Genomic DNA, 17,223 nt, shown 5'->3' on the forward strand with positions numbered 1-17,223 from the left:
TCTAGGAACCACAGAACACCACACGTTCACTTAGTTCTACCCTCTTAGGTCCAAATAAGTTGTTGTAAAGGGTCCGAAAGCTCTTCCGAGTGTAGTTGCAGCGGTAAGCCCCGCCCATGAGGTACTCCAGCACAAGACCTATGTCAATGAGGCTGATGTGGTAATCTGGTGGCAGGTTGCCCTGGAAGAAAAGAAGCTGTGTGTCAGGCCCTGCAAGGATGCACTCCATGTGTGGTCTGCATCACACACCCCTGGTTTAAGTGGCCTTCTCTGGCCCAAACTTGGGTGTTGATGTGAGGAATGGGGCATTAAACAATATTCAGTCTGTTACCATATGACTGAGGGAGAAAAAGGATAAAGCTTTCCCAGTGAGAAGAATTAGAAAGCCATGAGGCTGCAGGGTAGAGCCCTAGGCATGTCCATGGGCTGGTTCAAAATGGCCTGCAGTGTGCACGTGCAGACGTAGGGGAGATACGGTGCAGCTGGTGTGGGACCTCCTTTGTGACAGCAGATGAGCTGTGTTGAGAAGGAGCTTTGATAGCTGCTTGCAGGGGAGCAGCTGGCTTCAGGGGCCTGGAATCCAGATTTCATGGTGAAGGAGGAAGTGGCCCACGTGACCCGAAGGAGGCCTCGTGGGGAGGCAGCAGAAAGACAGAGTATCCCTGGGGCTGGAAATTTCTTGGAGAAAGCTCCACACAGTGCCTTGTGACTTTCTGGGGGACTCCTCACATTTCGGTAAGAACACATGCCCCATCGATGCTTGGATGGCTCTCTTAGTTAAATGTCCAACTCTTGATTTTGGCTCAGGTCATGATCTCACAGTTCTGGGACTTCAAGCCCCACTTGGGGCTCTGTGCTGACAGTGAGGAGCCTGTTTGGGATACTCGTTCTCCTTCTCTTTCTGCCCCTCTTCTGCTCACTCCCTTTCTCTCTCAAAATAAATAAATAAACTTAAAAAAAAAAAAAGAACATAAGCACTACAAAAGCATCTGGTGTGTGTGGGAGTCGGTGAAGGGGCAGACTGTTGCAACAAAATACAACGGGGTGTGTTGAGACCAGCTTGGCCAGTCATTCATATCCTTGGACAGCTGACTCATCTAGGAGGCAGAGATGACCAGTCAATTATAAGGACTTTTTTTTTTTTTTTTTTTTTTTTTGCTATGCACCATATGCTGCTTGTTTAATTTCACATGACTGAAGTGATGGTGGGAACCTGGGTTCATTGCATGGAAATTACACATCCCAAATGTCCTCCCTTTATTTATTTAAAAAAATATATTTATTTATTTATTTACTTATTTGGAGACAGAGAGTGAGTGGAGGAGGGGCAGAAAGAGAGGGAGAGAGAGAATCCCAAGCAGTCTCCATGTCCAGTGAGGAGACTGATGTGGGGCTCAATCACATGAACTGTGAGATCCTGACCTGAGCCGAAATCAAGAGTTGGATGCTTAACCGACTGAGCCACCCAAGTGCCCCCCAAATGTCCTCCCTTTACATTAGAACTAGCCACACTTACCAAATACTTCACTCGGGCATTAATGAGTTTGTTCAGCCCCTATCCTGATCCTTCACCTCATTCAGGACTCCATATGCAGAGATAAAGAGATATAGCCCTGCCCTCGGGGAGCTCAATGTTTTGGAGGAAGTGGCAAAGGTACAGACAGTGAGTTTGGCCCTGAACTCTTGAACTCTGCCTGGATGGGAGGGTGGGAGGGTAGGCAATGTCTTCCTGAAGAAGGCACACCTCAGGTAGCTAGGAGCAGGTGGAGAAGAAACTTTGGGGGACAAGAGGAAGGGCACAACAGACATGAGCAAGAGAGCCTGGCATGTGTACCCTGTGGTGGGGATGTGAGGGGAGAGAGTAGGGGATGTTGATGGAACTAGGCCCAGTGGAGTATAAGTTTCTTAGAAGGACCTTAAACTTCATGAGACTTTGGAGGATTTTAAGTCGGGGAGTCCTGTGACTGGGATGATCAGGGGGCGTGGGGCTAGAGGTGGGAAGATGACTGTTGAAGCCATTTAGGTGAGAAATGTTTGGGTCTGAACTTGGGTAGCTGTGGCTTTTGAATGTTTATATCCTAATCTAAGAATTCCAGGAAATCGGATTCCTTATGGGCGAAGTAAGGGCGCTGGTCCGTCTTGGTTCCTGGATACATTGATCCTGTGCTGATCCAATGAGTGTCTATAGAAGCTGAATTACTATATTATTAGGAGACATTTGTGCAAAGGATGGCCAGACTATCTGGGACTCTGACTGAAAACTCTATTTCTCTCATTTGAGTTATTTTTTCTTGCTCAGAGTATGAATACATGTTCCACACTTGGCAAGCCAGGGACTGCATCCTAGCAAAATGAATCACTCGCACATTAACCCAATCTAATCCTCTAGCCTGTGGCGACGTGACACAACAATGAACGAACGAGCTCCTACAAGAACACAGACTGTAAGTAGTCAGCAGCAGTGGAAAGGGGTGAAAACATCTATCACTCACTAATGAGGGAATAGTCCACGGAACGCATACAATGACATGAGGCACGTTCCTTTTGGAGACTGGCTCAGTGAAGGGAGTGAGCCCCAGATCTTAAAAGTAGATACAGAACATGGGGTTCCACTGGAAGATGGAGGCTCAGGCCAGTGGTAAGATGGCACCTCCCTGGCTGTTGCCCAGGGCCTTGGTAATGGTGCCAAGGTGCCATAATCAGTCATTCAACATGAGCCTGGCATGTGTAGGGATGAACGTGAAAATGATAATTTTTTTTTTAGTTTTAACTCTTTTTTTAAAATTTTATTTATTTAAATTCAAGTTAGTTGGCATACAGTGTAGTATTTGTTTCAGGAGCAGAGCCCAGTTATTCATCACTTCCATACAACACCTGGTGCTCTTCCCAACAAGTACCCTCCTTAATGCCCATCCCCCACCTCCCCTGCAGCGGCCCTCAGTTTGTTCTCTGTATTTAAGAGTCTCTCATGGTTTGTCTCCCTCTCAGTTTTTATCTTATTTTTCCTTCCCTTCCCCTGTGTTCATCTGTTGTATTTCTTAAATTCCACATATGCATGAAATCATATGATATTTGTCTTTCTCTGATTTATTTCGCTTAGCATAATACACTCTAGTAAACTCTTTTATGGAGAAAGGAATTCATTCTTTCTTATGCCTCTAATAATATGACAACACACTTTAGAAATTTAAAAAATTGCTTTATAAAATGTCTTATTGAAAGATGCCAATAGGTAAGAATTATAAAATGGCAGACTGACCTTTTTTACATCCCTCACCAGCAAATGAAGCGTGTTTGGTGGACCCAGCCTCTGAAAAGAGAAGCATTCAGTCATATTAAGTATGTTTTTCTCTTGAACTCTCAGAGCTAAATCCTACCCTACTCCATAGAATTAATGTCCCAGCTGAAACCAGTGTTCCAGTGATCTCGTGTTCATCTAAGAGCATTTATGCAAAATATGCACCGGTAATAAACATATTCAAACAGCTAGCTCCCCTCTGCCCTCCCCCCTTCTAGAACACTTACTGTGTTGTAAAGCTCTTCCAGCCTCGGAATGGTGAGAAAGTGCTGCATGTTCACTCCGTTTTCAATCAAGAGCTTCACGAAGTCGACCCGATCTAAGACTAAAGCATCCAGCATGGCTTGCTCCAGAGCATTCACCTGTGCAAACCAACACCAGGGACCCTGTGAGTGGCCTCTCAGAGGGGTGCCAGGCGAGAGGCAGACAGGAAGCATCTGGGAAAGTGCATTCTGACCCCCCCAGACCCTCGAGCAAGTTGAACCTGGTTCTCTTTGCTCTTTGTCTTGAGTAAACACGCCCCACCTCCCATCGTTTTTCTCAATTTGGCCCCTACCTGTCCTGTCAAAGTATCAAAGCTTGATAAAAGGAGAAAAGTAGATGCTTCTCTCCTTTAAAAATTTTTTTTTTAATTTATTCTTGAGAGAGAGAGAGACAGAGACAGAGACAGAGTGCAAGTGGGGGAGAGGCAGAGAGAGGGAGACACAGAATCTGAAGCAGGCACCAGGCTCTGAGCTGTCAGCACAGAGCCTGACATGGGGCTTGAACCCATGAACTGTGAGATCATGACCTGAGCTGAAGTCCGCCACTTAAATCACTGAGCCACCTAGGTGCCCCTATTCTCTTTTCTTTTAATATAAAGATGGGAAAGAAACACCACATAAGCTGTAGCATTCTTTCTTATAAGTACTATAATCAGTACTTGAATCTCCAAGCTCCGGACTTGGTAAACAATGTTTTGAGGCGGTCGGTTGTAATATTTTATATGCTATTATCTATCGTTTGTGCCTCTGTCCTTCAGCACTCAGTATAATGCAAAGACTTCTGGAGACAGCAGTGGGGGAGAGTTTGTGTTCTTGACTGAGGATAACCATGTGGTAGCTGGATGGAACTTGTGGACTCACAGCATGCCACCAGGGTTAGTGGCTGTGATAATGCCAGTCACATGTCGCCTCAGAAGCTCAGCACCCTCCTTACCTGTGTCCTCAGAGCAGCAAGGCCAGGAATACTGTGCGGCGTGTGGCTCAGACTCCCAGCCCAGACAAGTGCTGTTACCTGCACATCTCAACCACAGGCTCCTTCTTCTGTTCCCTGAACTGTGTTTATTTCATGATAATTGGTTTGTTTCCCATATTTTCAGGCATGAAGCATCTATGTGTGCATCAGGCAGAAAGAGCCACTGGTGGGCAACCTCTCTGAGTAGCTTCATTCTCCCACAAAGCCGGAATGTCTGGTGTTTGTGAAGCCTGCTGTTGTCTTTTGAAATATTGGTACTATCCTGTGGATGCTCTGCCACTGCCTCCCGGGACTCAGGGCCCAGGTGGGGCTGAAGCAAAGACAACTGCCCCTTCCCCTGGAGAAAGAGGATGACCGACTCGTGATCTTGGGAAAGAGGGGTGAAGACATACCCAGTTCAGCAGCTCAATCTTCCGGGGGTCAGTTTCTTCCTCCACCTCCTCTTTCACTTTCCCCTTCTTCTTGCCTTTTCCTTTCCCTCTTCCCCCCTTGGTGGTTGCTGTAGGTGGCTTCTTTTCCTTCTCCGTCACTTTGTTATCGGTGGGGGGCGCCAGGCTTCCCAGGGGCTGCAGTCCACAGCAAACAGAGTTGAGGAACAGTGTTAAAGCTGTCCCTTGTCCCAAGACAGGTGCACGGATCCCCCTCACCTCTGCGTGCACACGTGTGTGTACATGCACATGTAAGCACACCCACGCACAAACATGCACACACATACACACACATGCACACACAATCATTGCAGGCCTACTGCCTATTGGAGGAAGCCCTGATACTATGAACCACTGCTACTTGTGTGCTTAAAGTGGCTGATATTTTGATTGATGTGTTTTTGCCCAAAGGAAGGGATGCTGAGAGGCACCAAAGGGGAGGTGCTGATAGTTGCTAATGCAGAAAGGAGAAAATGATCGTGAAGGGGTCAGAGACAAAGTACACCCTGTAAACCTGAGGATGCCTGTTGGATAGAATCATGACTGAGCTTATTGGTGGCTTGAGAAGGCCTGCTGGGTGTTACCGAGATGCACCCATGTGGCGACAGACTGAATGCATTGAGGGAAGAATGTGTTCCACTCAGAGAACAGGAGGCAGTGCAGAAGTGGGACCTGGCTACTGGGCCTGTCTTCCAGTCACATGGAGAGCCTGGGGGTATATGGCCCTGGTGCAGACACAGTGATACCAACGTTGAGACAAAGTTGACCCCTCCAGTTACTATCTTGCCAAGTCCTATCTTGCCGGACTTGCCCTGTCCTCTGGCCAAACTCTTCTGGTGAACTGTCTGCATGCACAGTGTCCATCCCTCCCTTCCCGCACACTGCTCCATGTATTCCATGCTGCTTCTTCCCATCTGTCCATGGTTCTGGCTGTGGCAGGGGCTGAGTGTTTTGGTACCACCTCATGGGCATTTCCCAGTCCGTCTCATGCTGGGCTCTTAACGCATCTGACTCTGCTGCCTGCTTCCCCCTCAAGCCTCTTCCTGCTTCTCTGGTAATGCACGCTCTGGTTTTCCTATCTGGCCACTGCTTCTCAGCACTGGCTGTAAATGTTGAGGCTCCTTGGGGCTCTATCCACAGCCCCTTCCTTCCTTCTTTACTCTCCTTCAGCAACTGTATTGAGGCCCATACTGCCAGTCCCCATGTGTTTGCAATTGACTTGTCGTTTCTAGGTTCGGTCCATGTCTCTCCCTAGAGTTCCTATTCCCAACTTGGCACCTCCATTTGGATATCTCAAAGGCTTTTACAGCTCATGATGTCCAAAACCACACTCAAAACCACTCCCTCCAACCTTTCCTCTTCCAGTGTCCCTGAACTCAGTAGCAAGCCAGAGAACGGGGGGAGATTGCTGACATCTCGCTGCCTGCACTGCCCTCTTCCACGATTAATCTGTCTTGAGGCACATCATGTTTAATGCTAAATATTGCTTTACTATGTCCAATTCTTATTTCTCCTCTGCCTCTGCTCTAGCCCCAGGTGATGTCTCTCCCCTGAATTACTTCAATAACCTTTCAACAGGATTCCTCCTACCTGCCATTGTACCCACCCAACACATTTTCTATGTTAAATCCAGAATGATCCTAAATATGTAAATAAAACCATGTAACTCTCCTGCTTAAAACACTTAAGTGGGACGGGGTAGAGATTTCATTGAGGGCACCATGAGAGTTTGTGTGGTCCCTGGTCAACGCAGAGATATGGATGAAAGAGTGTCCTGGCTGACTCCTCATGTAGACAAGACAATTATAATCCTCATGAAAACTTGACACAGCATTCAACAACTGGTGCTGGGAAAACTGGATATTCACCTGAAAAAGAAGGAAGTTGGACCCTCATCTAACATCATGTACAAAATTTAACCCAAAATGGATCAAAAACCTAAATGTAAAAGCTAAAACAATAAAACTTGTGGAAGAAAACCTAGGTCAAAGATTCATGACATTGGATTTGGCAATGACTTCTTGAACATGTCACCAAAAATCATAAGCAACAAAGGAAAAAATAGGCAATTGGGACTTCATCAAAGATTAAAAACTTGTGCATCAAAAGAGTATCAACAGATTCAAGGCATGACATTGGATTTGGCAATGACTTCTTGGATATGTCACCAAAGCACAGGCAACAAAAGAAAAAATAGGCAAATGGGACTTCATCAAAAATTAAAAACTTGTGCATCAAAAGACAGTATCAACAGAGTAAAGGCAACACACTTAATGAAGAAAATATTTGCAAATCACATATCTGATGAGATTAATATCCAGAATTTATCGAGTATTCCTAAAGCTCAAGCTCAACAACAACAAAAACCAAACTGATTCAAAAACAAGCAAAGAACTTGAATCAGCATTTCTCAAAATAAGATCTGCAAATGTCCAAGTACATGCAAAGATGCTCAACATCATTAATCATTAAAGAAATGCAAATCAAAACCACAATGAGGTGACCCATATCAAAAACAAGTGTTGGCAGGAATGTGGAGAAATTGGAACCCTCATGCACTGTTGGAGGAAATGTAAAATGGTGCGGCTGCCGTGGAAATGTTTGGCAGCCCCTCAAAAAATTAAAAATAGAATTACCTTATGATCCAGCAATTCTATTTTGGGGTATATATCCCAAAGAATTGAAAACATGGTCTCAAGTAGGTATTTGTATACCCATATTCATAGCAGCATTACTCAAAATAGCCAAAAGGTGGAAGCAACCCAAGTGTCCATTGATGGATGAACGGATAAGAAAATGTGGTCTATGCATACAACAGAATATGATTAAGCCTTAAAAAGAAAGGAAATTCTAATATATGCCACACAGAAATGAACCTTGAGTACATTATGCTAAGTGAAATAAGCCAATTAAAGGATACATACTGTATGGTTTCACTTGTATGACGTATTTAAGTGGTCAAATTCATAGTGACAGAAAGTAACATGGGAGTGCCAGGGGCTGGGGGAAGTAGGAAATGGGGAGTTATTGTTTCACAGATATGGAATTTTAGTTTTATAAGATGAAGAGTCTTATGGATGGATGATGGTGATGGTTGCACTACAATGTGAATGTACTTAGATCAATTGAACTATACTCTTAAAAATGTTTAAGATGGTAAATTTATTTATTTATTCATTTATATTTTTAAAGTTTATTTATTTTGAGAGAGAGAGGCAGAGAGAGAAGGAGAGAGAGAATCCCAAGGAGGTTCTGCACTGTCAGCTCGGAGCCAGCTGTGGGGCTATAATTCACGAAATCATGACCTGGGCCAAAATCAAGAGTCAATTGCTTAACCGACTGACCCACCCAGGCATCCTGGTAAATTTTACTTAAATGACTTTTACCACAACAACAACAAAATTGGGGGTGGGGCATCTGGGTGGTTCAGTTGGTTAAGTGTCCAACTCTTGGTTGTGACTTAGGTCATGATTTCATGGTTTCGTGAGTTCAGTCCCCACGTTGGGCTCCATCCTGCTTGGGATTCTCTGTGTCCCTTTCTCTCTGCCCTTCTCCCACTCATGCTCTGTCTCTCTCAAAATAAATAAATAAAACTTTTAAAAAATTGGGGGGAAAAAAGCAAAAACAAGATGATACAGCAGTTGAGGAAACAAAAGGGGAAAGACCTGATGGAAGAGCAAAAATTGCCAGCCATCTTATCATGAAGAGCTTCAAGCAGCCCTATGGAGCATTCATGTGGGGAGAAACTGAGGCCAACAACCAACTTGCCAACTACTTAGTGAGCCAACCTGAAGTGGATCATCCGGCCCCAGTCAAGCCTTCAAATGACTGCAGCCCAAGCATATGGCTTAAGGATAATCTCATGAGAGTGCCTGAGCCTGAACTGCCCAGCTGAACCACACCCAAATTCCTGACCCACAGACACTGTGTGAGATAATATTTATTGTTGCTCAGGAAAAGAAAAGTCCTTAAGTGGTTCCCCAAGCTCTCAGACCCAGCCTTCTCTCCTATACCAGGTCTGCAGTGCTCATAATGCACAGCTCCTGGTTGGCTTGCAACCTCCTCCTGAGTCACTCCCTTGTCAGCATTCTAGCCACACTGGCCTTTTTTTCTTCTTCAGTAAGTTATTTGAAAATGTCCAGTTCTTTCTTACTTCAGGCTCCTTACATGCTCTTCTCTCTGGATGGAAGGTGCTTTCCCTTCAGTCTTCACCAGCCAGCATCTATTCACCTATTTGGTCTTAGCATTAATTCCACTTTTTCAGCAAGGTCTTCCCTGGTGTCTCAATAAAAAGTAGCCCTCCCATTCCCCACATTCTGTCTCATGGAAATGTGCATTTTTCCTTCTTAACAATTATTACAATTTAGAATTCAATATTTATTCATCTGATTATCTGTTTCTTGTCTGCCTCATTTTCCCTGCCCACCCTGTCACACCATGTCCACACCAACACTACACAGAGAGTTCTAGAAGGGCTGTGAAAGGTCTGTTTTATTCACCCCTCTGTCCTTAGAACCTATCATAGGAAGTGGTTGACCAACATTTGTTAAGTGAATGAATGAGTAAAAATAGGGATTTTTTTAAAAAATGGTTTGGTTCAAGAAAGCCAAAGAAGAGATTATTTCCACCATTTGCTGCTGCTGAGTGAATGAGAAGGAGTAGAATCCCTCCTCTTCTTTTTTAACGTCCGTCTTTGTCATTGAAGAGAATTAAAGATGGAGTAGATATGGTCAGGCATCATAAGAATATTCCTAGATGCTCAAACGACTCATCCATTCTTCCTTCAAGGATCACACTTTAGGATTCTAAGAGGGTGGTTGGTAATGTGACAGTGGTAGCTTTTAGCCAGGGCCACTAGAGCCCTTTACTCTGAAGAGGGGCTTCAGGGGCTGCCTGGGGAAAGGTGGCCAATGGGGTGGGCTCAGCTCTTATTTGCTTTATATGTTGCTGCTCTACTCAAGATGCCATGTGTAGAAAGGGCTCTTTCGATTAAAATACCTTGGAGACAACTATTCTGGAGGAATCACAAATAATAAGAGAGGTGTGACAGGCTGGAGAGAGGGTTGGTACTTTAGCATTTGAGTCGGCTGAAAGGAAAACGAGATGGTAAGTATATTGGGTGACATAATTGAAATTTAAAAATTTTGATAAGCTGACATAATGGACTGAATCTAGCAAGGTGACGTGTAACAAGGAAGATGTCTTACACCTGGGTCCATCTGGGCCCCAGAACAGCTAACCTCAGAACAGAAAGATGTGGTTTATCAGGTGTAAGCATGACAAAACCCTTGGGAATTGCTGCAGATGAAAACTTAATATGAGTGAAAGATTATATTTGTTGTAGTGCTAGATGTGTAGATCCAGCTTAAGGCAGATGACAGTCCTGTTTGGGGCTGCACAAGATGTTAACTTGTGGGCACTGCTCTTTTAGAAGGATAAGGGATGGCATGGACCACATCTGGAGAGAGGAAATTCCTATTTGCAACCTCAAATATGGATTAAACAATCACTTGCTGGGGATAATGTTGATAATACTCCTTTATTATCCTTATAATGTCCATGGAGTCTGTAGTGATGTTTTCTCTTTCGTTCCTGATATTAGTATTCTTAGCCTAGTTAGAGGCTTATTAATTTCATTGATCTTTCCAAAGATTTAGATTTTGGTTTCTGTTGATTTTCTCCATTGATTTCCTGTTTTCAATATTATTTTTTTTTAATTTTTTAAAAATGTTTATTTTTGAGAGAGAGAGACAGAGTGTGAACCAAGAAGGGGCAGAAAAAGAGAGGGAGACACAGAATCTGAAGCAGGCTCCAGGCTCTGAGCTGTCAGCACAGAGCCCGACACGGGGCTCAAACCCACGAACCGTGAGATCATGACCTGAGCCAAAGTCTGGCGCTTAACTGACTGAGCCACCCAGGCACCCCTGTTTTCAATGTTATTGATTTGTGCTTTAATTTTTATTCTAATATATGCATTCAATGCTAGAAATTTCCCTCTAAGCACTGCTTTTGCTGTATCCCACAAATTTTAAGTTGTATTTTCATTTTCATTTGGTTGAAAATATTTTAAAATTTCTCTTGAGATTTCTTTGATCTACATGCTGTTTAGAAGTGTCATGAGTAAACTTGGGAAAAATTGTTTAACCTCTTGGGATATCAATTTATTTTTCCAAACTATAAAATGAGGGCAATCAGATCTATTTCAGAGTTGTGAAGGCTGGTCCAGTAATGCTCATGTATGTGAACACATGGGGTAAAACACAGTGTGTGACCGAAATATCAGGCATTGTTACCAATTTCTTTGAATTTAAGGTTCTAGTTCATGGTTTTGCCAAAGGATAAGCCCTTGTCCACAGATGGAAGCCAAATAAATGGTTCTCATCATAAAAAATATGCAGATATTTCTTTCTGTTTCAGAAATCTCAGTGAAACTGGCCAAGGTTTATAGATTTTGGTCTTTAAAATGGGCAGTGGTCTAGATGTCCCCAAACCTTGCTCTTACATGCTCAGGTGGAGTTTAGCCTATTCCCTTAAAAAATTGTTAGTCCAAGTTTTTAATGACTCAATATAAATAAATTACTTTGTTATATGTATATATCAAACACTACTACCTCTCTCTGTGTTGTTATTGTTGGTTTAAAGTTTATTTATTTTGAGAGAGAGAGAGAGAGAGAGAGAGCTAGGAAAGGCAGGAGAGAGTGAGAGAGAATCCCAAGAAGGCTCCACACTGTCAGCTCAGACACCTACGTGGGGCTCGAACACCTACGTGGGGCTCATGACCTGAGCCAAAACCAAGAGTCAGACACTTAACCAACTGAGCCACCCAGGTGCCTCAGTTTTTGTTATGTTTTTAACAAAACCCTTTAACAAAGAGTTTTTTGGGGACAGTTTTTATTTTTGTACTTAATAAAAAAAATAGAAGAATATTGACTAATAAAATATAACCAACCAGACCTAGGATTGATTTATTGTGTAGTAATTATCAAATACTCCCTACCACAAGTTCTCTATTATGTCAAGAATTCTAGAAAGACTATAGATTCACAGCACATAGTTAATCATGTGCTTCAACCATTAAAGGAAACTTTTGGAGACCATATACTGCATTATGGCGGGACTGAGAAGGATTTTAGTTCCAGGTTGCAGTCTTGATCACATGTCTCCTGCTTGCCCTTCCTCCTCATGGAAATGATAACAGAAGACTATGATAAAGAAAAATCTATTGCAAGGAGAAGAGGCAGACAAGAGCTATTAACAAATTTGTGGAAATACTTAACGGGTAGTTAAAACCATGAAGGAGTAAACCAGGAGTAATGTGAAGGTAGCAGTAGAAGTAGGACCAGATTTTCAGAGAATGAGAGCTAATGATGGGTAGAAAGCATGGTGATCAGTGGAAGGACTGTCTACAGGACAGGAGGCCATTCATCCCCCATCCCCTCTTGTGTGCCCTGCCAACACCCCCTTGGGCAGGTGCAGAGTAACTGCATTCCTGGGCTTCACCCGCAGGCAGAAACCGGAAGAATGGTCGCTAAATCATTGGAAGGACCTGTATAGAGAGGTCCAGAGCCTCACTAGTCTGTTCCAATCTGCACATGGCAAAGTAGAGCTGTTTAATGGCAAAGTAAGCTTCCTATGATTAATTGGTCCCATCCCTCATTTGGAAATGGGGATGGACAAGCCAGGATCTGCAACAGAAAAAGACAAAGTGGACAAATGGGAGCAACTGACCAGGGAGAAAAATAGAGATAATTTAGGGAACAGAAGAGGACTTTAAAACATCCAATTTGTATCCTCAGGTATGGCATTCATGAGATGAAAACAGGCTGGCGTGAAAATGGAACCATCAGGAAATAAGAAAGCCTAGAGGTGATTACCACACATGTTCATTCTGCACACACACACACCTACCACTCACACACACAGCTGTATCACACCCACAAACATCCTGTCACACATTAATCATTATTATACACACACAGATACCACAGATATATACCACACACACACTAAACCATACACAGGCATCACACACCACACCACACACATAACACACACCACACACATGCTACACACAGACACATACATACCACACCCCCAAAGACCCCCCCACCCTAAAATTCTCTAGGCCTCCAGGGTACCATGGAACATAATTTAAAAAGACGATGCTCTCAATGCAACTGTTGTATTTAATTTTAATGGGCTATTTTCTTTCTTCTTTTTCTTTAAAAGGGTAAACCCCACTTCACCAGCAAAGATAAAATATTTAGTGGTTATTTCTTCAAGAGTACCGTTTTGAATCTATAATTAGTACTAGTGGCTCTTCTTTCTGGTTCTTGGAAGTTAAATAGCAACATTTAATGACCCTAATGCATTTAACGTTGGATCATCAGAAACCCCAGATAATTTCTTGAGATCTGTATAATGAGGGAGAACATACTAATATATCATCTATACAAGGTCATGCTAGTATGAGATGAAAAACACTTAGTTTCACCGGCCAGTGGGGCCCAAAGACAAAGATCTGGCTTCGTGCTATGTCGACGCGGTTCCAAGCCAGTGCCAAGCTCAGCTGGTCCGGGGCTGATGCATTTGTCCCTGGAAAGGCAAGAAACAAGGCTTTTCTCACTCCATGCCTGGATTGCCCCAGTTAGGCAGGTGCTGGGAGGTGAGCACAGGCTTCCCTGGGCTGGCTCACGCCAGCCTGGAACTAAGCACTCCTGCCTTTTCTCTTGTCCCTGAGTGACTACTCAGGCCCCAAAGCTAAGAACTCCATATTCTCAAAGAGCTGCCTGGGAGGAGGTTGGAGGCCACCTCTTTCCATGTTTGCTTGGCTTGGTGTCCCTGAAGGGACAGAGGAGGAACCTGGTGATTCCAGGACCCTCATCTGCAGGAGGGCAGAAGCCCTGGGACTGCCTTAACATCAGCCCTTTCAGGCCAAAGGTGGGCACAGGCCAAGAGCACCAGCCCCCAGCCGTGGGGAGACCAGCACAGGACTCCCAGGCACCTGGTCCGATGGTGACACTCTCCTCTCTCATCCCTGCCCTCTCATTGTCCTAGAGTAGCCAAGAGGCAGAGAAGAAATGTGTGTCCTAGAGTGACCCTGTGAGTGGCCAGGTCATAGCCTATCATTAGGAGCAGGATGGGGAAATTGAACAAATCATTGCAGTGATGGCAAATGAAAAACCACCCATGTTCCCCCTCTATGAGGAAACCCTTAATGAACTAGTTATGAATAGAAACTGGTCTGACTTCCGCCCACATGGTCCATTGGCACCCGCAGAAAATACCCCTTCCCAAGACACCCATCGTGAGCTTTGTTGTTCTGCCATGGCTTCACAGTGAGATAACTCCAGGCAGCCTGACTGGCTCTGGATTCGATCACCAGTAGACATTGTTCCTGGCAGGAGAAGAGGGAGTGTGGTTTCTTGGCCATGAGCAAAGCCCTGGCCTAGGCCAGCACTGAGAGGCCAGGAGTCACTGTTTCCTGAGAGCTCACCTTTCAACAAGGCCGTTAAAATTGCCATCTCGATGTCTTGCTGACCCTCAGAACCCATTCTAAACACGGTGACCTGAAAACAAGTTAATCATGAAAAGACCAGGTAAAGCAAAGTTGAAACTAAAAGGGAGAATTGGATTTTTTTTTTTAAAGGACCATAGAGACTGACATGCGATTCAATGATTCTGGAAGTGGAATGATTTTAAGCCAGGTGTCTTTCATTTCCACAAGTGATAACTTTGATTGTCCTGACTCTGAGTCTTTGCCTGGATACCTATTTTATTATTTACCCAATCTACTCCACTACTCTCAAGAGGAAAGAGCCCATTCAGTATCTACATACTCCAATATCTAAATTGCTACCAAGTTGACAAAATAATTTCTACTCAGAAAACTGCTACAGTTGTAGGAAATTTGTAGATTTAGAATTAAAAAAATTTTTTTAAAACATTTATTCATTTTTGAGAGACAGAGCATGAGTGGGGGAGGGGCAGAGAGGGAGAGGGAGACACAGAATCTGAAGCAGGCTCCAGGCTCTGAGCTGTCAGCACAGAGCCCGATGCAGGGCTTGAACCTATGAACCATGAGACCATGACCTCAGCTGAAGTTGGATGCTCAACCAACTGAGCCAACCGAGCCAACCAGGCATCCCTCTAGATTTAAAATTTTGAAGGGGCTACCTTATGTGTGTATTCCTTACAAGCATAATTAGGGAGGCAAGGAGTGGGAAATAATTACTGTATTTGGAGAGTGAAGTGATAGAATTTTGTAAGTGCACCTAAAAGGGTGTGTCTGTCGCTCCTCATGGCTTTACGTATGATTAATATCATAAACCTCAGAACTGGTGCAAAGTAGCATGGTGTCACCTAACATGTGCTAAGCTCTGAAAGCACTTTGGTCCCTTCCCTGTGCATGCTTAGTCTGTTTCTATCACGTGGGCATAACAGCCAATTTGGTAGGGATTTGTAAACTGCCCCTTGGAAAAGTCTGAAACTAAAATATGAACAAGTCCATCATGCACATATGGGCAGAATTAGAAAGGAAACATAATTCTCTCTGTGGAGCTGGTTTGGAAATAAACTCAAGACACTTACGAGTTCTTTCTTTTTCATGCACTCCATTATAATTGCAAACAGCTGATGAGATTGTGTCTTGTTGTAATTAAATGTTTTCTGAATGGTAACTAGAAGCTGATCCTTGAGGGATTCATTTATTATCCTGTTCAAAGGAAATGCAAAAGAGAAGGAAACAATATGAGTTAAATCTGTACATGAATAAATCAGACAACTCTATGTCCGTCTGGTGTCTTTGATTTGAAACTTTACCATTGGAGGGTATCCCAGGCTAGGAGACAAAAAGGGACCACAGTCAAAAACTGCATTCACACGTGTCCTAAATTCCAGGCTGGTTGAAAACCTTATAAGGAAAAATGAAGTTGGAAGAGAGTATATTCCCCCAGAGAAAGAATTCTGTAAGAAACATCATGCTCTTGACAGCTCCCTCACATGCTGACCTCAGAAAATGGGAGAGATCTAGTAAATCTTCATTATTTAGCATTTTTGGAATGGCTAAATGTATCACTTAGGGTTTTCTTCTTGGCCTAACAAGAAGGCAGTTAAAAACCCACCCTTTGTAACATGTCAGAAATCCTACCCTCCTTCTTCACAGTACTTGTGTGCAAAAGACAGAATGTCCGAGGCTCGCCCACTGCCATCACAAATCACCACGGGGACTGGAGGGTCTTCTCGGAGATATTCCAAGACAATGGAAACCACATTAGGGCCTCCTTCCACCACCAGGCCCACGACAGGCACACCCTGTCCCAGCCCTGCAACGTAAAACACATTTATCATACACACCAACGACATGGCACAAATTACCTGAGAGGGCAACTTGGACCACCATTATTAACCCATCAGTTAGTAACTTATTCCCTGAGTCCTCCCTCTGTCTCCATCAGATAGTAGGAATCTTTGGGAATGTGGTAGGGACAGGCTAACTTCTGGAGGCAGAACAAGCAGGGTGAACTCTGAGAAGCAGGAGGAAGCAGGAGGAGTCCAAGAATCTGAGATTCTGGAGAGGGAGGACAGTGGGAGTGGAAGAGCCACAGAGACAAACTTGTCTACTTGACAATTTTACCCCAGATTGGCCAGGACAAATTATATTCCAAGCGTGTTTCCCAGGCGTCCATTAGTTGTGATGGGAGTTACTTGATCAACATTAACAAATGGCAAGTAGGAGAAATGTCCTTGGTCTCATAGTTCTGAAGGCCTTCAGATAAAATCTGCTAGCATACATTAGGAGGAAATCTAAACATTTCAAGTGGCCGAATTCAGAGTTTCTGGTTTGCTTCCATGATGCATTTCTATAGTCAGGAACTCTAAAAAATTTTGAACAACTTTCTCTTCTCCTACCAAGATAATCTCAGTGAAGTTCATTTCAGCGAATATGCACGGAGGGTCTGCTTTGTGCCAGGTCCCGGCCAACAGATACCGGAAAAACAGGTAAAGATGAGGCGGACCCTGCCTTTGAGATTTCCAAGCCAAGCAAGGCTTGACATTCTAAATCTTCAGGAATCTGGTGGCCAAATCGCTTCATTTTCTAGAAACAGGGCAAAATTGGTTTTTCTTGGTATAGGCTGGATTCCCCGAAGCTCCAGGCTGTGAGAGGTGACGACTGAGCACCCCTTTGCTGTCCCTGCCTCACTCAGAGCCCTAGGCAAAGGATGACAAAGGGAAGCCCACAAGTCACATGGCCAGATGAAG

The 17,223-nt window shown here is 44.0% G+C and overlaps 1 protein-coding gene across 1 annotated transcript in view; it reads right to left on the reverse strand.

Moving 5' to 3' along the window:
* The window catches only part of TRPM1 (transient receptor potential cation channel subfamily M member 1), a 95,314-nt gene that overhangs the window by 42,766 nt on the left and 35,325 nt on the right, over positions 1-17,223 (reverse strand). Inside the window, 8 exon segments of the mRNA XM_042940472.1 lie at positions 41-181; positions 3,260-3,310; positions 3,526-3,660; positions 4,927-5,100; positions 13,457-13,557; positions 14,459-14,531; positions 15,553-15,676; positions 16,112-16,286. Coding sequence (XP_042796406.1) covers positions 41-181; positions 3,260-3,310; positions 3,526-3,660; positions 4,927-5,100; positions 13,457-13,557; positions 14,459-14,531; positions 15,553-15,676; positions 16,112-16,286 — 974 coding nt within the window.

Source organism: Panthera leo, chromosome B3, assembly GCF_018350215.1.
Source record: "Panthera leo isolate Ple1 chromosome B3, P.leo_Ple1_pat1.1, whole genome shotgun sequence".
Lineage (NCBI taxonomy): Eukaryota > Metazoa > Chordata > Mammalia > Carnivora > Felidae > Panthera > Panthera leo.